Source organism: Nannobrachium achirus (genome assembly GCF_963921795.1).
Source record: "Nannobrachium achirus genome assembly, chromosome: 18".
Taxonomy (NCBI): domain Eukaryota; kingdom Metazoa; phylum Chordata; class Actinopteri; order Myctophiformes; family Myctophidae; genus Nannobrachium; species Nannobrachium achirus.
In genome coordinates, this window is record NC_137825.1 from 24,090,568 (window position 1) to 24,114,117 (window position 23,550).

Consider the following 23,550-nt stretch of genomic DNA (forward strand, 5'->3'; position numbering starts at 1 on the left):
TTATGCCCATATATGGAGTTCCCTGATGTCATCAATATTAAGCCCTATCTAACAGGACTTCATATGGGAATGCCCCATATATGGAGGCCACATGCCACACTTAAGCCTCGATCAGAGTCTGCGGTGAAGAGCTATCCACCGCAAATTTGAGGTGGAAAGCTTTCCACCTCAAGTCAGAAAATAAGTGAAGGCCATCATAGTCCGTCACGGTGGAGTCCTATTCACTGTGACTGACTGGTCTAGATCGACCAATCAGTGAACGGGGTGAAGAGCCTATCTGTCTGAAAGTAAAAACAGAGAGATGTGTCGGGACTCGCGGTGGAAAGCTCTTCACCGCGAGGAATGACGTAACGTTGTAGTTTCATGACTCAAAAAGACTACACCGCGGAGCCGACTCTGATCGAGGCTTAACAGAATCCATATGGCCAAGACAGATGGCCAAGACCAGATGTGGCTGGTTCTACAGAAAGGGATCTCCATGTATGGGCATAAAAGGGTATGATGTCAGATGTCATAGACTTCATAGGACTTTCACATAACAAATAACTGAGTAAGCATGTTTGGGCTCTCACAGCATATCTCCATATACCGTACATGGATCTCCATATATGGGTACCAGGGGTCTCCATATATGGGTAACTGGTCCGATATACATCACTGGCCTGACGGCCAAGAATTTCATTTCATTTCTCCCTGAGGCGTCTTACTAGTGGTTCAGAGTTCCTGTTGCAGTGTTGGGTCGTGAACAGTGTTGCATTGCTGATTCAATGTTTAGGGGTAGGTGATTTTCATGACGTCACACGTCGCTTAACACCTACTATAGGTCTATTGATATGCAGGCTTGTTTCTTTGTTAAAAACCCTGTTGTGACACTAAAGTGTTGTTGAGGTGTGAACTTGGGGGTTGTTTGGCATCAATGTATGTCCGTGTGCGTGAGAGGCGTGCCCATGCTCCGAAAAGATACGGGACGGCGACTACCCACGTGACCAGAGCAATACAACACTGGGTGTGAAAGTTCAGTTCTCAAGCAGTTTGTGGTGGTTAAACTGTTTAATTACCACTGGTATCTTTTAAGTGGTCTCCTTATTGTTTCGATCAGATGTCTGAAAAAGTGTGTTATTTATGCTGAATACTTAAAATCTTGTGCACTGCAGACTGATTTGAAGTATTCATATCCAAAATGTGAGAGAGGCAGCAGCACGTCACAAACTTCAGGTCAAAGAGGACAAAATGCTCACGTTTCCACTTCTCTGCTGATGGTGCTTTGCTGAAACGTGCAAGCGTTGATGTTTGCCTGTGTGCCAAATAAACAAGTGGAAATGTCAGTATTTTGTCCTCGTTGACCTGAAGTATGAGCTCTGCTATAATTTCTCAGATTTTGGATGTGTGTACTGGATTTTGAGTTTAGCACTACACAGACAAATCCAGCTACTTGAAGCTCAGCCTCTTTTTCTAAATGATTTAAAGAATCATGCCAGTGTTTTATGTTCAAGCACTGATAGGAAGCTCCCATAGCCCAGACTTGATCAAGAGTCGGCTGCCGAACAGAAACCCCTTGAACCGTTTAAGCCCTCTGTATTTAGCAAAACAGACTTTTCTGGCACAGAACATGCATGGTGTGCACGTTTTACTGCTTGGCAACAAAGCATTGCCCTATTGGCTAAAGGTCAGCCAATGGCTTCCCATACTCTGAACCAAGCCCCCAGAACTGTGGTAAAACAGTGAAGCTGCCACCGCCTAGTGGTCAAATCTGGGATCGCAAGACTTCTGCATTTACATCAATTTCATTATTTTTTATTTTGAGGTTGTTTTTTTTTGTTTGTTTCTTTTTCATATTTCCTGACCTCAATTACACCAAAAACCGAACTTTCAACATTCAGGGTTTTTTCTGTAATCTGTAGTTTTTTGAATTACTAGGCTCAGAAAAGTGAGTCCATTTGTCTCTGGATGTACGCATCATCATCCAGGGGAGGGTGTGGTTGTAGGGGAGGGTGAACTCAACAACCAAGTTTAAGTGGTGAATGGTAAATGGTAAATGGTGCATTGGACCGATGCAAACACAATGTAAAGTAACAGCAAAGGTGATACACCCTCCCCTACAACCACATCCTCCCCTGGATGACGATGCGTACCTCCAGAGACAAATTAACTCACCTTTGTGAGCCTAATTATTCAAAAAACTACAGATTACAGAAAAACGAATGTTGAAAGGTCAGGTTTATTTGTGTGTAATTGAGGTCAGGAAACATTGTTTTTGATGTCATAAGACCTTTAAAATGCTACTGTGTGTGCTTCTATCGTCCTGAGACAGACACGGATGCACTTGTGTTCTTTATATTGGTAGTCAAGCTGTAATTGGCATCTCATGTCAGTCTTGTTTCCCCTTTATACCAACTATCTTCGACAAAAATAGCAGAACTACAACAAGCTCACTAGCTTGTAGATCGGCTATTTTGAGCAATTGTTCCCCCCAGAATAGATACAGACACGCGTCTAGAAATGGTTTAAAAATGGTCTAGAAATGAAAATGTATTAGACGACTATATTTAGACTAGACGGCTGTAACGGGCCGTTGAAAATAGTGAAAATTAAGGTCATCGGCAGGGTTCGAACTGACAATCTGTGGCTTACAAGTCCAAAGCACAGTCCACTGAGCCATCAATGCAGACATATTAGTATAGACTTTCTGGCCCTATTAGAAGGTGACGTTGCCCACATGTGTTCATGTTGAGGAAACTAAATGTATTGATAGGCGCAGCATATAAGCCTATCGATTACAATTATTTTGTTTAATCAATGAGACTCACACCACCTGTGTTAATTTTAGGGTAGTACGCATTGTTGAGGAAACTAATTGTATTGATAGGCGCATAAGCCTAGCGATTACAATTATTTTGTTTAATCAATAAGACTCACAAGTCCACGCACATGCGCACAAGTACTTTGCCCGGGAGCTGAACAGCGTCCAGCTAGCATGGGCCAGGCGCCTCTACAGCTTCTAATAGGAACTGCACTGTTTGACTGAGGACTGTGAGTGTGAGGAGGTCATTTCATCATATATTTTGGACTTTAGACTTTATATTGACATTGGTTTAAACAAAGGCGTTGAAAAGCCGTCTATAAAACGACTACACCCAGACGTATCTATCTATAAATGCGAGAAGTCTCTGCGTGTCTGTCTGTCTGTCTGTCTGCGTGTATGTAATCCGCGTATCTCGAGAACCGTTCGTCCCACCGGCTTCAGATTCGGCACGCGCGTTCCCCGCCGTGGCGCGGAGTGCAGTGCTGGGCCTCGACCCGACCCGATGTGCGGTTTTCCGAAACGGCACGAAACGTTCGGAATCTCCTTATGCGGAGCTGATTGTTGACATCAGGCTGTTCCTGAGGAAATCGGCACAATCGCTGACTCATTGTGACATCACTTCATAAAAGGCTCTGACATCACGTACGCCACATGAGTCAACAAAAAATCTCGGTGAATGTGTATGTATGTATGTGAATCTCGCACGCGCGTTCTCCAGATATGGGCATAAAATGAATCCCCGAATGGGGAGCTGATGTCTGACATCAGAGTTTTCCGCAACCGGTACTGTGTGTGCAGAGATCTCCATATATGGGCATAAGGGGACAAAGGCAAACAGATGGTCAAAACGGGTCCTATGACAACAGGTATATTGGGGTTTGCATTAAAGGGTGGGGACAAAGGCTAACAGATGGTCAAAACGGGTCCTATGACAACAGGTATATTGGGGTTTGCATTAAAGGGTGGGGCATTCATGGGGTCCGCTCCAAAAAAGAAAATAAAAGAGACAAAGACAAACATAAGACAAGCGACAAAGCGTGGGACTGGGAGGATGACTTGAATGATGCAGATTTAAGCAGGCTGTGTATTCTGCTTAAAGAAGAAACAAACAAAAAGCGACAGAGATCTGATATATGGGCATAAAATGGACGCAGATAAACAGATATCTCCATATACGGGCATAAAGGGACACAGACAGACAGATACAGAGATCTCCATATATGGGCATAAAATGGACGCAAATAGACAGATATCTCCATATATGGGCATCTTGAATGATGCAGATTTAAGCAGGCTGTGTATTCTGCTTAAAGAAGAAACAAACAAAAAGCGACAGAGATCTCATATATGGGCATAAAATGGAGATACAGAGATCTCCATATATGGGCATAAAATGGACGCAAATAGACAGATATCTCCATATATGGGCATATGGGCATAAAATGGACCCAGAACTATATCTGCAGTGATCTCCATATATGGACATAAAATGGACACAGGCAAACAGATGGTCAAAACGGGTCCTATGACAACAGGTATAATGGGGTTTGCATTAAAGGGCGGGGCATTCATTCCCTATTTACATCGTTCCCGAGTTGGCCAGGTCGCCGACTAGACGCTGGGCCGCCCGAGCTTCTAGTACCTTATAATGACGGATGGCTATTGGAATCATTTTACACCAATATTTCGAGATCAGTTCTGCAACGTGCAGTTGTTTTTTTAAAGAAATGTTTATTGAAATATGGATTAAATTTAATTGTCTAAATTCGGTGTAAATATAAACGTTGATACGCCGACTATAATTAGTTGGCTAAATCTCGGCTAGATCTAAACTATACTTAATAATAATGATCAACGGATATTAGAAATATGTTAGTCCAATATAGGACATCAGTTAAGCACCATACTGTTGTTTTTTTAAATAAATAGTTATTGAATTATGGAATAAATTGCAAAGTATATTTTCGGTGTGAATATAATCGGAATCTAGCCGGGTGAAATGAAGGCTAAAAAAAAACTAGTCGTGTAAAAAACGACTATTGCTCAGTGGGTTGTTCTGAATTAAAAAAGAATACATTGCTATATTACCATTTAATATTCACTTTCTGTGTGAATGTACCCATGAGAAAATAAAACAGAAAGTCTCCAGCTTTGATTTAAAAGAACAGAGCTGTAGCAGACCAAGCAGTTTCCTGGGTTCCAGATATAGTTAAAATGGATATATTCCTAACAACTTTCTGAGTGTAGTTCAAAATATATATATTTTCTAAATGAATTAATTGCCATGATTAGCTTATATTCTGTACTTTTCTTTAAGTGGGAGCTTTGCCATAGCTTGGTTCCAATGGAAAATAATTGCTCACTTATAAACTACATTTTCAGAGTAGCTTCCCCAACATCATCAGTCTCTCTGAGTGTCGACTGACACTAAACTCTCTAAAACAATGTTTCCCAAACACCGGGTCGCGACCCCATTTTTATGTAAATATAATGTACTTTTTTGTATTATTATTTCAAAAGATTTTCAAAACCTTTTGGTACTTAGGGTTAGGGTTCTCAAACTTTTTCATGTCAAGGACCCCCAAAATTATAGGTATTTGGCCCGCGGACCCCCATCTCAAAATATGTTGCTCCAAGGACTACCCAGAAGCAAATATCTGAGTTACAAATGTTTCGATATATTCAAAGAGTTCACAAATAGCAGATCTACAAGCTCTTGTGAGCTTGTATATCTGCTATTTTTCAATAGTTAAAGCATTAGATAATTCTTGGCCTAAATGTTAAAGCTGACATATGGCAGGCCACTGGACTGCTCCAGTAATACCCTGTTCACAGGGTATTGAAGCTTACGATACAACACATGAAAGACGGATGGTAAATGACTTTAGTTCTTTTGTGTTGTCAGGCGATAGCAGGCGTGTTCTGCCTCATTACTGCGCATCTCTCTCTCTCGTGTCTAATTAGATGAAATTAACTTTGGCCCGAGGAAGAAGAAGAGGGGGAAATCTCTTCTCTCACCCCGACCCACGCCTCCACTTAACAACCCCAACTTTAACTGTGGGGGAATTAACCCCCACACAGGAACAACAATCCAGAATGTTGTACATGCTGTGTTTAGACCAGGGGTCTTCAACGTTTTCAGGCCAAGTACCCCTTAATTGAGAGAGAAATGAAGCTGGGACCCCCACAACCTTATCGTAGATTCCATATAGTTTCATCGTTTGACAGCACAATCATCAGTGTATTTTGGGATTCATCTCTATTTGTGTTTTCAGATATTTAACCACTTGAACCATCAATACTTAATAAACTTTACCTTTCATTCTGTACTTAGTCTGCTCTTTTCCCCCTCTACACCAAAGCTCTTTGCCGAAAACAGCCGATCTACAAGCTCACAACGCCTCGCGCTGCAAGGCGTTGTTTCTTCTCCTTTTCTGATGAATCATACCGGTGCGAATGAGCGGTGCAGGCTGCTCAACAGCACTGCCGTCCGACGGGCAGTGCTGCAGCTGGTGTTGCCAGCTGGTGTTACCGTACTCATATGGACTTACATATGGACATACAGACAAAGACGGACAGACAGACAAACACACACGTGGCCAAGTGTTGGAGCAGCAGGCACCACTCAAACAACAAACAACGATGCAGCTTGCCAAGAACGAATTTCACCCACTTCTTTACATCAGCGTATGCCATGTATTGCGAGTGTATTGCGAACAAGTCAAGCATTGGAGCGCTCACGCACCGCTCAAAAAGACCATTAATGCATCAAAAGTAATCAACAAACTGTACTACAGTATAAAAACTGGTCAAACATTGGCCAAATTGTCAAATAATAATATAAGAAAGAGGCAAACGTTTTGAAGTCGCAATGTGAGGCATTGTGACCCGTGGAACCGAGTCAAACAATATGTAATGCCTCAACCTCAGCCTACATTCTGAGTGCTTCTCAGAGTGGGGGGTCCCCAGTTCAAATCGCATTATTTTGTGGGGTCTCGGCCGGAGAAGGTTGAGAACCACTAATGTTACAGTACAGTATAGTACTTGTAGCCTCCGTCTGTGTACTCATACATCTGTAGGTGTATTCCACACAGTGTGTGTGTACTCATACATCTGTAGGTGTATTCCACACAGTGTGTGTGTACTCATACATCTGTAGGTGTATTCCACACAGTGTGTGTGTACTCATACATCTGTAGGTGTATTCCACACAGTGTGTGTGTACTCATACATCTGTAGGTGTATTCCACACAGTGTGTGTGTACTCATACATCTGTAGGTGTATTCCACATCGTGTGTGTGTGTGTACTCATACATCTGTAGGTGTATTCCACACAGTGGTGGTGTCCCCGCATGCAGTCACTGAGCAGCACAGTAGTGTTGCTATGCCACCACGGTGCTGGCGTTGTTATATCATCATCCTCAGCTCTATAAAAAGACCTGGGTATCCTGGGAGATGTGCATCTTACCACCACTTTCACTCACTGATCTCTCTCTCTCTCTGTCTCTGTTTCTGTCTCTGTTTCTGTCTCTGTCTCTCTCTCTCTCTCTCTCTCTCTCTCTCTCTCGCTCTCTCTCTCTCTCTCTCTCTCTCTCTCTGTCTCTGTTTCTGTCTCTCTCTCTCTCTCTCTCTCTCTCTCTCTCTCTCTCTCTCTCTCTCTCTCTCTCTCTCTCTGTGTGTCTGTCTGTCTGTCTGTCTGTCTGTCTGTCTGTCTGTCTGTCTGTCTCTCTCTGTCATGAAATCATCACGCTTAATTTGACTCTGAGAGTGAGCTAATGTAACCAAACATTTCGTTAGAGTTACAGCTTCTCTCTCTCTCTCTCTCTACAGTATGTGTGTGTATACCTACTTTTACTTGTATATTTCTCGGCCTTTCGAACCATCTTAATCTCCCTCTTTACCCGCACTAACCCTTCGCCCACATCTCCCTTCCCACTCCCACTCCATTCCCTGTCTCCTATAGCCTTGCACCCTTATTTCTCTAAATCCGGGGAGCCCCCCTTGCCCCCCCCTCTCTTTGCTTCCCTCCCTCCCACTCTCCCTCCCTCCCTCCCTCCCTCCCACTCTCTCTCTCCCCCCCCTCTCTCTCTCCCCCCCCTCCCTGTGGTGATGACTAAGTTGCTGAATATCGGAGGGGAGATCCTCAGTGTGAGTGTGTGTGTGTGCCTCTCGTTTATCTTCCTCTGACAGAGAGTTTGGACGTTTTTATTTCATTTATTTATTTTTAATTCTGCAACGCTGCGCGGCCACTGCAATTTCCTCCCCTCTGTGGTCCAGCGGGATGTACTATAGGCCTATGGAACCTCAGGGGAGTCACAATTGGGGGCTATTGAAAAATAGCAGAAATACAAGCTCACAGCGCAGCACTTTTTTTGAAAAGTCGTGAAAATGTGTACAAATCTATGAATATATGTATTTTTTGTATCAATGGTTGCATCTGGAGGGGTCCCTGGAACTAAATATTTTTGGGGGTCCTTCACATGAAAATACTTGAGCACCACTGACCAAAAAAAAATCAAGATTTTTCAAAAATAGCAGCTTGCAGATATAAAAGCTGTGAGCTTTTATATCTGCTATTTTTCAATAGTTTTTCAATAAGCACAAAATAATGCATAATAATGCGTTCCCAGTCTAAATGGGTTAACCCCCCCCCCCCCCCCATGAAGAACATTCATGGGGGGCTCGTAGTGAATTCTTGCACCCAGGGCCCAGAATTTGGTGTGACACCACTGCGTCCAGCGAGATGTACTATAGGCCTATGTAACCTGCGGCCGCAGTACGATCGATCCACTTACAGTACCTCAGCACGTGATCTCTTGCGAGATTCCACACTTATGCGTTTGGATGCACCCGGTTAACATGTGTTAAAGTGCCATGTCAAATCTTGACATATCATTGAATTCCATTCAATTCAAAGGGGCTTTATTGGCTTGAGAAAACCTATGTTTGCATTGGCAAAGAAAGCAAGTGTCAAAATATTAAAAACTGTTGGAAATGGGGAACATTATGTATACTGTACGGTTGGAAGAGAGTACAGCATTGTGTAACAGCTATGTCACATTGCGTCGTTGTTTGCATGTTGTATACAAGCTGCTATTTGTTGGAAACAAATAGCAGCTAACTTTATGTCACTAGCAGCATGATTTTCTCAATTTAAATAGTAGGCCTATACCAAAAAAAAGTCTCAGATGGCAGCTCTGTTTATATGTGCAGTAGGTCTAGAGGTCTACTTGGTACAGATTGAGCGGGACACTCACAAGTTTGTAGTCCTTAGGGTGGTTGTATTCCATTCGCCAGCCTTCTTTTATCACAACAGTTCACAAACCTTGTTGCTGTGTTCGCACATTGTTGTATATCTTGACGAGTCTTGTCTTATGGGTGTCCGTGGCACAAAATATTTTCAGACGGGGCTCCGTGGTTTTAGAAGCACTGCTGTGCAGCACTTTAAACATTCGTGGTTGCCTTTGTTTGGTTGTTGTTGTTTTTGCAGTGTGACACGTTAGAGCTAGATATCTTGCAGATTCCCCGCTGTGCGTCAGACATTCCGGGTTTACATGTGACCTAAACTCACCTCTGTGTTTTTATATTTTTTATTTTTTCGGTCAAATAATACGTTGGGGTTTTGTCTTGAGACTGTTGCAGCCTGGTTGCATCATCAGGTCTTTACTGGTGGTGCTGCGGGCGTTGGTGTTGTGGAGCCATTGAGTGAAGTGTGTCTGCAGAGTGGTGTGGAGAGGGCAGCGGTGTAAAGTAACTACAGGGTTCCCACGGTCATGAAATTCCGGGAAATATTTTGAAATTAGAAAAATATTTTTCTGTACTGGAAAAGTTTGGGAATTGATCAAGGGTCCTGGAAGGTCCTGGGAAAGGGTTAGCTATGCATTGTCTTTGGTTATTGATTTTGTTAATACCTCTGAAATGACAAATTAAATATTGACCAAATTGTCAAATATTGGAGGCAGAAATTGTGAAAATAGCCGATCTACATGCTCACAACGCCGCGTTGTGAGCATGTAGATCAGCTATTTTCACAATAAAACCGTGTTATACAAAATTCCTCTACTCTCAGTGCTCGTTAGGGTGCCGGGGTCCCCAGTTCACATATGATTATTTCGGGGGTCACGGCCTGAAAAGGTTGAGAACCACTGGCATACACTACCTGTCTTTGGGCATTGCACATAGGAGTAAGCGACTCGTTATTGAGCTGAATTATTGTTATATAGTCCTGGAAATCGGGTTAAATATTCTGGAAAAGTTTTGGAAAAGTTTTGGAAATTAATTGGTAAAGATGTGTGGGAACCCTGTAACTAGTTACATTTACTCAAGTACTGTACTTGTATCCAAAAGTATTTTTACTTCTACTTCTACTCCACTACATCTCCACTACATCTCCGAGGCAAATATTTTACTTTTACTCCACTACAATTGTTTGAAAACCTTAGTCACCAGTTACTTTGTAGATTTTGATTATTACCAGTAAGACTCCCTAAATCGGGAGATAAGGCAATGGTAGCCAATCAGGAGGGAATATGGGAAATGGGACAGATCCATGTTGATGACATGACTTTAGAGATACACTACCCACTTTGAAAATAGCATTTTTTTTTTTTTTTTTTATATCTATTTAATGTATGTATTTAATTCAGTCTGAGCAGAAGGAGGGATAAAACACATCCCCACCAGCGATTAAAAAAAGAATGACCAGGGGGTGGATGTGGAACTTGTTTGATGCTTTGGGCTGGATAGCCCAAAGCATTCTGGGGGATCTGACAAGGCATATAATGGAGCATTAAAACCAAGGCAAATGATTCATTCTCAGCGCAACACTTTTTTTTCCCCACCCGCCTTTTTATTTTATTATGTCAACGTCGCGAGGGTGGGATTTCAACACACACACACACACACACACACACACACACACACACACACACACACACACACACACACACACACACACACACACAAATCGAACCCTGGAGACTAGGTTGCAGGAGTACCGTGTTGTTTAACTCTGTGTATTTTTCAGCTTTTTTCCATAAATGCACCCGCTCTCTCGCCAGGACTCTGGTAACATTAAAAAAGCGTGAATTAAGTCCCCGTCTAATGCAGTTTATTATTTTTGTTTTGTGCTTTTTACTTATTCATGAGAGTAAAAAGCGCGAGGCGCATTCCCTCTGGGCCTGGCACGATATTTCTCACTTACTGCCGCCGTTGCCTTGCCGAGGTGCCTCTTGATGCAATAAGCACCTTATTACCACAAACCTGCTGTACAGTGCTTGTTTGCCAGAGGTGGACCGTAGTGCTGGGATTTTGTATTGGTGGAAAAAAGTAAATTGACTTGTGCTGTACTTAAGTACAATTTTGAGTTACGTTTACTTGAGTATGTCCCTTTTTAATACTGTGTATAATATACTACTTCTACTATTAGTGAAATATTTGCCTCTGGGATGTAGTGGAGAATAATTTTATTAGCCTATACTTCTTCGCCGCTACATCTCAGAGACAAATACTTTACCTTTTTGTAGATAGACTCTCTACAAGCCTGTAGATCTGCAATTTTAAAAAAAAAGCGTTATTTTACTTTGGTACTTGTATTTTATTGCCAGATGTTGTAGGCCTACTTTTACCTAAGACAAATTATTTTTGCATTGTGATATTGCTACTTTCTTCCGCCGCTGAAGACTTGCCATGTGTTGTTCCGTAGCACAGAATCATGCCGAGATAAAAGACAGCAGGGAAAGAATTGAACCCAGTGTTTCTGAGTAACTGGAAGAAAAACTGATGCTTGCTCCCCCCCCCCCCCCCCCCCCCCTCCCCTCCATCGTTGACATTCCTCCTCCTCCCTGCCTGGATTTAACACTCGGGGTGACACTTAAACTCAGAGAGTTAAATTCACACTCAGGACTCAGAAGTCGGCAGTGCAGTGAGCGGAGAGCCTCCTGACATTGACTGTGGCAGAGGACTTTCCTAATTGCTGTTTTTTTTCAGCAGTTTCAGCCCTTAATTCTCCTCTTCCTTCCTTCTCACTCAGCCTCTCTCTCTCTCTCTCTCTCTCTCTCTCTCTCTCTCTCTCTCTCTCTCTCTCTCTCTCTCTCTCTCTCTCTGCATCCTGTTTTGCTGTTCTTTTTTTAATACGCTAGTTTCGTTTGACGTAATGCGTCAAACGGCGTCATGCGTACGAGTTGCATCCTGCGTCATCTTCAGGGGGGCAGGGCATGAAAGCAAGTTGTGATTTTGGTGGGAAAAATGCTTTTGTCTAATGAGAACCCACGGTAACCACCACTCTGCTCCCCCGCCCAGATCCCGTACCTGGCCGACGGAGTTCGGATCCACGGGGAGAAGGTGACGGAGGCTCTGAGGCCCTTCCACGACCGCCTGGAGGCCTGTTTCAAGCAGCTCCGCGAGAAGGTGGAGAAACAGTATGGGGTGAAGACCCTGGTGAGTGCCTCCTGTTTTCTATAGGCTGACCTGAGCTGCACAGCAACGGTCCGTGCCTTTTAAACGTCCATGCACAAAATAGAAGCAAAACAACTCTGTCCTTTAAAACAGCGGTTCTCAACCTTTTCAGGCCGTGACCCCCAAAATAATCATATTTTAACTGGGGACCCCCCCCCCCCACCCCACCCCACCCGAATTACAACTTATTAATCAGTTCAGACCTCACAGACAGAACAGACAGTAAAACAAATACATTGACATAAAAACTGATAGCGATATTTTACGATGTTAAGTTTTTATGCTATTATCTGCCATCATTTTCGGGAGGCCAATAATATCAGACATCCCTACTCCAAAGTCTTCCTGGTACTAAAATATCAGCTAAGTTTGATACTGAAATAGCATTTTTACACGATACAACAAAATATAAACTAGGACTTAAAGGCCTGGGTTTGTTACACACCCCACGAAGCCTTCAATTCATGGAGATTTCTTAGTTTTTGTCGCATTCCTGGGCCTCTAATTTGATGACCGGCAGAGTCTTCTACTGCCCGTTGACCTTGTCTTCAAATTATTGGCTTAGGAATGCGACAAACGCAAAAAAAAGCACCATGAATTCAAGCCTTTAAGCAGTTAAGGCTTCTCTCCGTTTGAAAATGCATGTACACGACACAAGTGCAAGGCGGCAATTGCTAGCAATTACGATTTACAATCGAGGCGTTTAGCGGATGCCCCGCCGAAGGAGATAAAAACCACACGGAGGTCTTGCTTTTGATTAATGCTATCATCCCAGATCTCTCATGAGGACGTCGCTAAAAGCTTTGTTTGTGTGTTTTTTCACGCCGGCTGCTGCTAATCCCTCCGAGTGGAGTTAGGTGGTGCATCCCTCCCTCACACACACATCTGCTTTTAGCTGAAGTCAGCCGCTGGTGCTCGGCATGGGGAGCTGAGGTTGTGTTCTAAAGCAGTGGCGGAAGAAGTACTCACAATTGTTTTTACTTAACCCATTTACACGTGAACGCAAATCTGTGTCATATCTACCATTATTTTATGCTTTAACTATTAAACATAGAAGATATACAAACTCACAGCTCGGCACCGAGTGCCGCGCTGCGAGCTTGTAGATCTGCTATTTTGTTTTAATCGTGAAGTGTTTTTTAAATCCTTCTTCTAAATCAGTGGTTCTCAAATCTTTTCATGTCAAGGAACCCCAAAATCACATGTATTTGGCCACGGACCCCCCCATCTTAAAATATGTTGTTCCAGCGACCACCCAGAAGCAAATATTTGAGTTACAAATGTTTGCTTTTAAAAACATATATTCAAAGACTTGCAAAAGAAATCACGATTTTTCAAAAATAGCAGATCTACAAGCTCGCAACGCGGCACTCGTGAGCTTGTATATCTGCTATTTTTTCAGTAGTTAAAGCATTAAATAATTCTAGGCCTAAATGGGTTAAATAAAGGTAACAATGAAAGCCCTGTATTGAGCATTTCACTTGAGTAAAAGCACAAAAGGATATGGCATCAAAATAGACTTGCGTAAAGTACCAAAAGTACCCAGCAGAATGTCCCATTTCACAATGTCATGTTTTTTCAAAGGTTCGAAGTTACCCAGTCTACGAGCTCACAACACGTCTCACTGCATCAACGTTGTGAGCTTTTAGATTGGCCATTTTTGAATAGTCAATTGAAAATTCCACCATGATCAATCAATCTTTGATCCAGAAATATGCCTCCCTCTCGCTTACGCAAATGGACTCAGCAGCGGAGGAGAAGGAGAAAGAGCAAGTGACCCCAGAGGTCACAGCGGCTACAGCATTGCACGTGTGTTTTGTAATAATAGGCCTAATTTAAATATGAAAAGTAACTAGTACAGTAGCTAACGCCGTCAAATAAACAGAGTTGAATAAAAAACAAGTGCCTCTAAGATGTACTGTAGCGGAGGGGAAGTATAGAAGTATCGAGGGAACGCAAAATACTCATGTAAAGAAAAAAAGTACCTCAACATTTACTTACAGTACTTAGTTACTCTCAGGCTGCTGGTTTTTAGCTGAAGTCAGCTGGTGGTTGAGGGTAGCGGGGGAGGGGTAGTGTTTTAAGTGCAGAGGGCTGTGAAGGACTTCTCTGATATCGACGCTGTCAGGTGGAAACCTTGTAGGTTATATATATTTTTTTTTTCGTAAACATTTTTGAAATATTTAAAATAGCCTATCTACAGGCTCACAAAGCGTCGCGCTGCGACGCGTCGTTAGATCTCCTATTTTCACTGATTTTGTGTGACACTCTTGTATGGTGAAGAATTCACTAAAGAAAAACACAAAAAGTTGAAATGTGTAGATCCGCGGTTTCCGCCCGACGACGCCCACGGTACGGACTTAATCGTTGCTCACTGCTCAGCCAAGCTTTTCTCTCCATCTCGCCCGAGGTAAGGAAGGCCCTCGCTCGCATTAAAGCGAAAAAGGGCTGTGACCTTTTCAAAAAAGCGAGGAAAAGCCAAGCACTTATCTGGCCCATGATATAAATGGCTCCGCTATCAGATCTCTCTTCTTCTTTTTGTCCCCCCTTTTAAAACCACTTTCAGCACGGAGAGGTTTTGGCTGTCGGGGGGGCTTTGTTCATGTCAGTCTTTAAGTACTGTCAGATTCATTGCTCTTTTAGAAAAGATTATACGGTATTTTAGGCATTTTCTGCTTCATCTGGCTAGGAGAGTGTAGACAGAGAGAAAGGGAAGCTGAGGTCGGAGAGAGAGGGGAGACGAGCGAGAAAATCGGATTTGAACACTGGTTTTCCCAAGGAGCATGTGGTTGGTAGGTAGGTAGGTAGGTAGGTAGATAGATAGATAGATAGATAGATAGATAGATAAATAGATACGTACATACGTACATACGTACATACATACATAGTACTGTACGTACATACATACATACATAATCGATCAATCTATAACTCAATTGCCTTGGTTGAGTTACCAGGCACCCTTAGATTAACTGATTACATTTACCATGTTTAGATACTTGTTCCGCCGGCTTTCAACTAGCAGTCCACACCCAGGCCAATTGGCTCTCCGTACCATATCCCCACTCTGCTGCAAACACACCACATTGGTGATATTTTTCCCAAGCTGTAGCTTCTGCTCCTCTTGTCTGCTGTAATGCTTCAATGAATGCAGCATGCAGCAGCAGTCAGGACAGTATATTGTCCAGCGAGCAGATCATGAACGCAGCGAGGGCATTCACCCGCAGCAACGCAGTGCTCATTCTCCAGCCTGCAGCTATTGGTCAGAAGCAGCCAGTGGAATTTAGTTGCCTCATATCTCCAAATTTCAATTCTTTTTTGGGAAATGAATGCTGTAGTTCATCACACAAAAGTTGTGAAAACAGCAGCTTAAAGAGGTGGTGCCATAGTTTTGTACTTTTTCTGGTTTTCATGTGTCAAGGAGGTTGACAGTAGTTCATTAGACCCCCTGGTGTGGTTGTTATGAGAAATTATGCATTCCCTTTTTTTGGGGTTTTTAGCTGGAGGATGCCACCTGCTGGGTCAGACGTGCCGTTCCAAAAACACCCATACTTATTACATCATAGAATCAACCCCTCCCCTAATTACCATTCACCCAACACACGTGGGTGTGGCTAACTTCAGCTGGGTCACCACCCACCATGACAACCACGCATACCAATGAACTGGTGTGTGGCCACATAAAAACATAATTTTAACGCTTTCTGTACACTTTTTTGGAAAAATTATTCCTCCTAGTATAATCATAATTGTAGATAATCATGTTTTATAGAGGGGAAAATCATGGCACCTGCACTTTAAGTTGGTTAAGATGTTGGCTTTCCACGTGCGAGACCCCCGGGTTCCAGTGGCCTTCAATTTAAACACGTAATGATTTGCCTATACGTAATAGGTGACTTTTGGAAATGTGCATGCGTGCGTGCATGCATGTGTTCCAAAGCTCAAGGACAGAGCGGCGTGCCACAGCAGTAGGCAAGGATGTGCAGCTCGCTAAAGGAAATATCCCCAGAACCATAAACTTCATATAAAATTCCCTTTAAAGCAAGCTGTATGATTAAACCGTATGGATCGTAGTAAGCCACTGTGTGTGCGTGTGTAGAGGTGAGGTAAGGCAAACCTGAGACATGGAGATTAAAAAACAGGGCCAAAAAAGCAGTACGCCAGCCCCATAGCAGTATAAGCAGTGTAAAACTGATAAAAAACAGATAAAAACAACAATAACAGAAGTACACAAACAAAAAAGATAATATTCTAATACAAAGTTAAAAATTCTGTATCTACTGTATATATTATATAGCACCCAAAAAAGTCATAAAACAGATATAAACACAAATATATACAGTAGTCGCTCCGTGACCTTCCCAACGCACGTGCACACAAACTCACACACACACACGCGCGCGCGCGTGCTCACCCACATACACATAGCTATGAACACCACCACAAGACTACATACAGTAGAGTTGAGAGTGTGTATACATCGGGAGTCAGCAAGAATGCACATTTTCATCCATAGTCCCTAACATATACCAATACAAAAACCTAGATATTACATTATGTTCCTTCCGTGTGTGTGTGTGTGTGTGTGTGTGTGTGTGTGTGTGTGTGTGTGTGCGTGTGCGTGTGCGTGTGCGTGTGTGTGTGTCTCCTCCATCCAGCCTGCAGCAGAGGACCGCCGGGGGTCTCGTCCTCGCTCCATGGTGCGCTCCTTCACCATGCCCTCCTCCCAGAGGCCTCTGTCTGTGGCCTCCGTCAACTCCCTCTCCTCCGACAACTCCCCCTCCTCCAGGCCCGGCTCGGACGGGTAAGAGACCCCCATCAAGCCTCACCGCTCCACTACACCAGTGTTTCTCAAACGTTCACATTTCAAGGTCTCCCCTTAACTCTGACAGTGTACAACATGAACCTGTTAAAGCGTTCATTTGGCTCCATTTGTATATTATCAGAGTTACAGACTTGTATGGGTCAATTTAGACCCCCCTAAAGAAACCCACAGAGTCCCTGGAATCCACTTTGAGAACTACTGCACTACACTAATATGGCTGCAAACAGCTATTTTTGTCTTAGGCATTATTCTATTGATTACTTTTTCGATTAATCCAAATGTAGTTTTTTTGTTATATATTTCTTTTCTTTTTCTATACTCCGGGGTAGACTGTTGTGCTCAATTCAAGGTTGATTGTGGATGCGATAAAAACTAAGAGGAACTAAAATAGTGAAAGACTTACACCACAAATGATGTAAGGATGACTCCTTAAAGTAATCCTTACTCGCATACCACAAAGAATGTTGTGGTATGCAAGTCTTTCACCACTTTAGTTCCTCTACAATTGTATATACTGTAGAAACATATGAATTAACCACTTATTTATTAATTATAGCCATTAGTTTTTACGGTGCAAAATAGTGAATCTATCAAGCTACAGAAAGCTTCATTTAATCACATTTGAATTCAAACAGTGTGAGATCCACTGATGTATATCCAGGACCATTGTCTTGCCTTTCTTAGCTTCGCCTTGGAGCCTCTCCTGCCAAAGAAACTGCACACTAAGTCTCAGGACAAGCTGGACCGAGACGAGCCAGAGAGAGAGCGGAAGGACAAGAAGAAGGAGAAGAGGAACAGCAAGCACCAGGAGATCTTCGACAAGGAGATGAAGACCACGGACATCTCCCTGCAGCCCGCCGAGGCTGTCATACTGTCAGAGACGGTACAGAGACACAACTCTTCTCTTCTCTTCTCTTCTCTTCTCGTCTCGTCTGTTTTTCAGTTATTTTAATGGTTTCGATGTTGGAAAAAAAACAAGACATCTTGGGGTTCATCACATCACACATCTGAGAAAAAGCTCTGACACTGCAACCATCCGAAGTTGAATGAACCCCCACTGAGTGCACTCATGCTCTCCCAGGGGACGGCCACCCCAAGGCCTTTCCTCTAGTGCCGTGCTCCTCTGTTAGTGAGGTCCTTGAGGGGGTTCCAAGAAATGGACCCTTACAGGTCTGTAACTCTGAGAGTGTACAAATGACGTGTCAATTTGGTTCCATTTGTATACTCTCAGAGTTATGGTGGTCCTTGAAATTAAAAAGGTTTGAGAACCACTGCCACCCTCCGGGCAAGAAATTCTCCAAAATCCACTAGGCGGATTGCAATGAAACCCACTGAGCACGGCGGATTTAAGGGCCTCCACAATGTAAGAAACTCCACGATGTGGCCACCTGGTGGAATACCATTCCGAGGTCGTCGGATTTGATCAGGGGCGAGCGTGTTTTAGCCTGGAGTCAGACAATTCCGCTGGTGCAAAACAAAAAGCCCTTGGCACGCAGTGATATAGTCTGGCTATGCAAGGCTAAGCATGTTTAGGGGCAAGCGGTCTTGTATTCCCTGCACTACTTAACGTCATGGTGTGCGTCATACATGTTGACACTTGACACATTACAAAATGTGAGTGTATTGCTGAATTATTTATGTGCTGTTTCTTGGCAGGCTTTATTTGAGTTTGTCAGATTATAAAGTTGCTTTTTAATGTACACTTTTGGAGTAGCCCAGGGGAGGTATTAAATGGTAAATGGTGCATTTATATAATGCCTTTATCCAAAGTGCTTTAAAATGTGCATTACTTTCACCCACAATCACACACCCACAAACACACACACTCACCCAGAAGGGCAGAGGAAAACATCCCAGGCACCAACCTGATGTACAGTATAAATCTTACAAATTGATTATTTAAATTAATCGAAGAAGTAATCGATATGCTCTGTAAGGAAATAATGCCAGTGGTGGAAAAAGTATATATATGTTTTTACTTAACTAAAAGTATCAATACTGCAATAGTAGAAATAGTAGAAGTTACAAGTAAAGGTCCGTTATTCAACATTAACTAGAGTAAGTACAAAAGTATTGATATCAAAGTGTAATTAAATTACCAAAAGTTGAAAGTACTCATTGTGCAGAATGTCCCATTTCACAAGTTTTCAAAAGTATAAAAATCTTTTGAAAATGGCAAACCGGCTATTTTCAAATGGCCGAAATGTATATAGGATTGAAGTGCTTAATGTACGTTTTATATTATAATAATCAAATCAAATATTTCTAATGGAGTAAAAAGTATAATATTTGCCTCTTAGGAGTGGAATAGAAGTAAAAGTACTAAAAACTAGAAATACTGTAGTAAAGTAAAATAAATTGAACTTAAAGTACAGTGCTTGAGTAAATGTACTTAGTTTCTTTACACCACTGAATAATGCATAGTTCCATCCCTAGAATCAAGCTGGTCTTAGTATGTGCATGGACTCCTCGATGGATGCTCAGAGCGAAGCAGCAAACAGCAGTTAGCTCCTGTAAATGATCCTGTATGGCATCGACCTCCTTCTTGGCCACGTCTTCCATTTAGATGCAGTTGGATAACTTCCAGCGGCTGATCTCAGCGCGGCTTTATATCGATTCCGGGTGTAATTCAAGTTTTCCAACTCTTGAGTGCTCAATAATGACCTATGTATCGTGATTTGTGACATTATCTGATCGTGTGCCTCGCGCACGCGTGTACTTGTATGTCGTCGCTGTCGGCTGAAAACCCTGTATGTCCAAAACCGTTCGTTTTGCATTTATCATTAAAAAGATAAAAAATAAACTAGTGAAAACATGACTGGTCTTGCACCTTCGTGCGCGTGCAAGACACCAGTCATGTTGCCATACCTTAGCTTTTTCTGAACCGACGCCACTGGTGTCTCTCTCTCTCTCTGTCTTCCAGATCAGCCCACTGCGGCCTCAGAGACCAAAGAGCCAGGTCCTCAGCCTGATGGGGGGGGACAAGCGTCTCTCCGTGTCCCCTGGACCCCCGTCGTCCTCCTCCAACTCCTCGTCCTCTTCGCCGGGACCCCCTCCCATCACGCCCCGGAGCAAGCTCTCCTTCAGCCTGCACACAGGCTCCAGTAAGAACCTGTGTGTGTGTGTGTGTGTGTGTGTGTGTGTGTGTGTGTGTGTGTGTGTGTGTGTGTGTGTGTGTGTGTGTGTGTGTGTGTGTGTGTGTGTGTGTGTGTGTGTGTGTGTGTGTGTCGATACAAAAATGTCATGTCACGATTATTGTGACCAAAATGTTAGCGATTTACGATATTATCGCGATATTCAAAATATGCCTAATACTCTTAAAATGGCACTTTTATCAACCGCTTGAACCCCTGAATCCATATTCTGGGGCAGAACATTTGCCAAAACATAGCAGATCTACAAGCTGGCAAAGCGACGCGTTGTGAGCTTGTAGATCTTGGCAAAGAGATTTGATAGGGTGAAAAAAAGACTGTATCATGTATGTTTACAGGTGTGTTTTACCAATTGTAGAGGGTTTAAGTGGATCAAAGGTGAATTGATCCCAGTGCATGACAGAAGACAATTTCACGATAATTAAAATCTCCATGATACTCCCATCCGTAGTGTCTGTCTCTCTCTCTCTGTCTCTCTCTGTCAGTAGAATGTATAAGTGAGAGCGTGTGGTGTGGAGAGGAAACTACTTCTTTGTGTCTCCTGGGAGAACAGATGTGAATTTGGGTATCTGAGCCCCCCGGCCAGGACTCTCTGTCCCCCTCTCTCTCTCTCTCAATGTGATGCATCGTGCACTTGTAGTCGGGTCGTGCTGTGCCCCTGATTCAGCCCTGGAAACGGAGTTGGAGAGGCCCTCATTGGAAGGTCGCGTCTGCTATGATGGAAAAATTAATGTTCCTCAAGGATGAAGGATTTGAAGGATTGACAAAGATTTATTTAAAAGTCAAAAAGTTGAACAGAGTATCAGCATTACAGATCCTTGAGGAGCCAGGCCTTCTGGCCTCCTCCCAACAGACCTCTCCGGGCACAAGCCTCCCTCTGCCTCATTTTCAGACAAGTCTTATACTCTCATTCTAACAGAGATGCTATTCTAAACATGGTCTTATAAGGACATGTACTAACGATAAAGCATCATAGACACAGTTACATGTTTTGTTTTTTGCCTTCCGGACGCGCTGCAAGGCCCCAATTACTAACCGATGAGCGGTTACTGTGATTTTAGGCCGCCCAGCCCCCAAAATGGAACGAAGGCGGTTACCGTAATTACCAGCGGCCATTCGTTTGTTTTTTTGTTTTTTTTCGTTTGTTTTTTTCATAGCCAGCCTGGACCGGCCGGGAATGGACCGTCCGTTGGGGAGTTGTCCCGCTTTTCCCAATGGCCAGCACGTCCCTTGTAGATCTGCTGTTGTTGCTATTAAAAAAAAAGGTGGTTTAGTGTGTCCTTTGGGTTTTATAAATATTTAACAAGAGCTTCTGACTAAATAACTCCATTAGATCGGTAGGTTCCGTACGGAACCATTGTTTACTTAGAGATGGAAGGATGACCTCCCACTTGGGTAATGTCGCCCCCTGGCGATCATTCAGAGAAACTACTTCAGCTCCCGTACTAACGTAGGTAGGAAGGGCCTGTCACTCAAACCAGAGTGACCCGCCTCCAGGCTATAAAAGCCCCCGGAGGCGGAAGTAACATCCTCTTAATACCACTCTCTGCCACATTCAGTGAAACAGAGGGGCATTACGTGGGAGGTCATCCTTCCATCTCTAAGTAAACAATGGTTCCGTACGGAACCTACCGTTTACTGTCAAGATTCCAGGATGACCTCCCACTTGGGATTCTTAAACTCCCCTCTAAGCCACAACCTACTCTCATACCCCCACAAACCCCTCATACAGGTGAGCACAGCCCAAACGGGCGTGACCCATCACCCAGAAGGTCCCAGGCCCACCGGACCTGGGTGTGAAGGAATGAGAAAATAGAGAGAGACCCTGACAGACCGAAGTCCGCCTCATTCAACTAAATGAAAGGACAAGTCCGCCTTATAAGTAAGACACACTAAATAAGGAAAACACAGGGTCCCCCCCACAATACCCCAGGTGGCTACATCCGACTCCTCTATGACGTAGAGGAGGCAGCAGCACCCAGAACCGAATGCGCTAGCGAAGAGGATTCGATATCCAGGTGATAGTAGGCTGCAAAGGTAGAAGGCGAAGACCAATTCGCCGAAACACAAATCTCCTGCACGGAGACTCCCTTTGCCAGTGCCCACGAAGTAGCCACACCCCTAGTACTATGGGCTTTAAGCGCCACCGGCACTTCCACGCCAGCACTAGAGTAAGCCAGCCTAATAGCATCCACAATCCACCTCGAAAGAGTGGGTCTAGACACCGGCTTTCTGACAAGAACATTGCCCATTCCCACGAAGAGCTGAGAAGAAGCTCTAGAACCAGCAGTCCTGTCACAGTAGGCCTTCAGTGCCCTGACAGGGCACAGGCAATTCAGCCGCTCATCCTCCACCGAGACAAACGGAGGAGGATGAAAAGCCAGAAGAACTACAGGCTCCTTAGGAACCACCATGTTCTTAGGAACAAACTGAAGATGAGGCTTGAGCAACACCTTGAGGTCATTGTTCATAAACTGCATGCACTCCGAAGACACCGAGAGAGCTTGCAGGTCACCAACTCTTTTAGCCGTAGCCAAAGCCAGCAAAAGAGCCGTCTTGAAACTCAAAAATTTCAAAGGCATCCCTACAAGCGGCTCAAAGGGAGCCCGACATAGGCCCCCCAGAACCACCTGCAGATCCCAAACTGGGAACAAAGACCTAGTCACCGGCCTCAAACGTTCAACTCCTTGCATGAACTTGACGACCTCCGGGACTTTAGAAGGTGCCTTGCCCGCCACCCCCAGGTGACAGGCATTAATAGCCGCCAGATACCCCCTAAGGGTAGAAAACGCAAGACCACTTTTCAAGCGGTCCTGCATAAATTCCAGAATTTCCTGGGCTGACGCCACATGAGCCACCACCGGCGGAACACGCGACTCACACCAGTCCTCAAAGGCATTCCACCTTCCATCATAAGACGCCCTCGTCGAAGGCGCCTTAGCACTTTGAATGGTATCAACCACTTCAGAAGAAAAACCGGCCGCCAGCAGGTTTAACCTTTCACGTGCCAAACCCACAGGTCTAGGACCTGCGGGTCTTGGTGGAATATCTCCCCCCTGGCCTGCCTCAACAGATCCCTGCACTGAGGCAGCTGCCAACCCGGTTCGCAAAGGAGAGGGGCGATCGCCGATCTCCACGTGCCCTTGTAGGGAGCCACCAGGAGCATCTCCAGACCGAACCTCCTGACTCTCTCCAGAGTGGGACGGATCATGTCGAAGGGGGGAAACGCGTACAGTAGACCTCTCGGCCACGTGTGCGCTAAGGCGTCCAACCCCAAGGGAGGACTGCCCTTCACCGCGAAGAACAACGGACA

General features: G+C 43.9%; 1 protein-coding gene across 1 annotated transcript in view; it reads left to right on the plus strand.

The window, feature by feature from the left end:
- Window positions 1–23,550, plus strand: part of dock1 (dedicator of cytokinesis 1) — a 433,218-nt gene that overhangs the window by 399,613 nt on the left and 10,055 nt on the right. Inside the window, exons 47-50 of the mRNA XM_080747125.1 lie at window positions 12,105–12,242; window positions 16,919–17,064; window positions 17,770–17,968; window positions 20,009–20,189. Of these exons, the coding sequence (XP_080603251.1) occupies window positions 12,105–12,242; window positions 16,919–17,064; window positions 17,770–17,968; window positions 20,009–20,189 (664 nt within the window). The remainder of the gene's footprint in view (window positions 1–12,104; window positions 12,243–16,918; window positions 17,065–17,769; window positions 17,969–20,008; window positions 20,190–23,550) is intronic.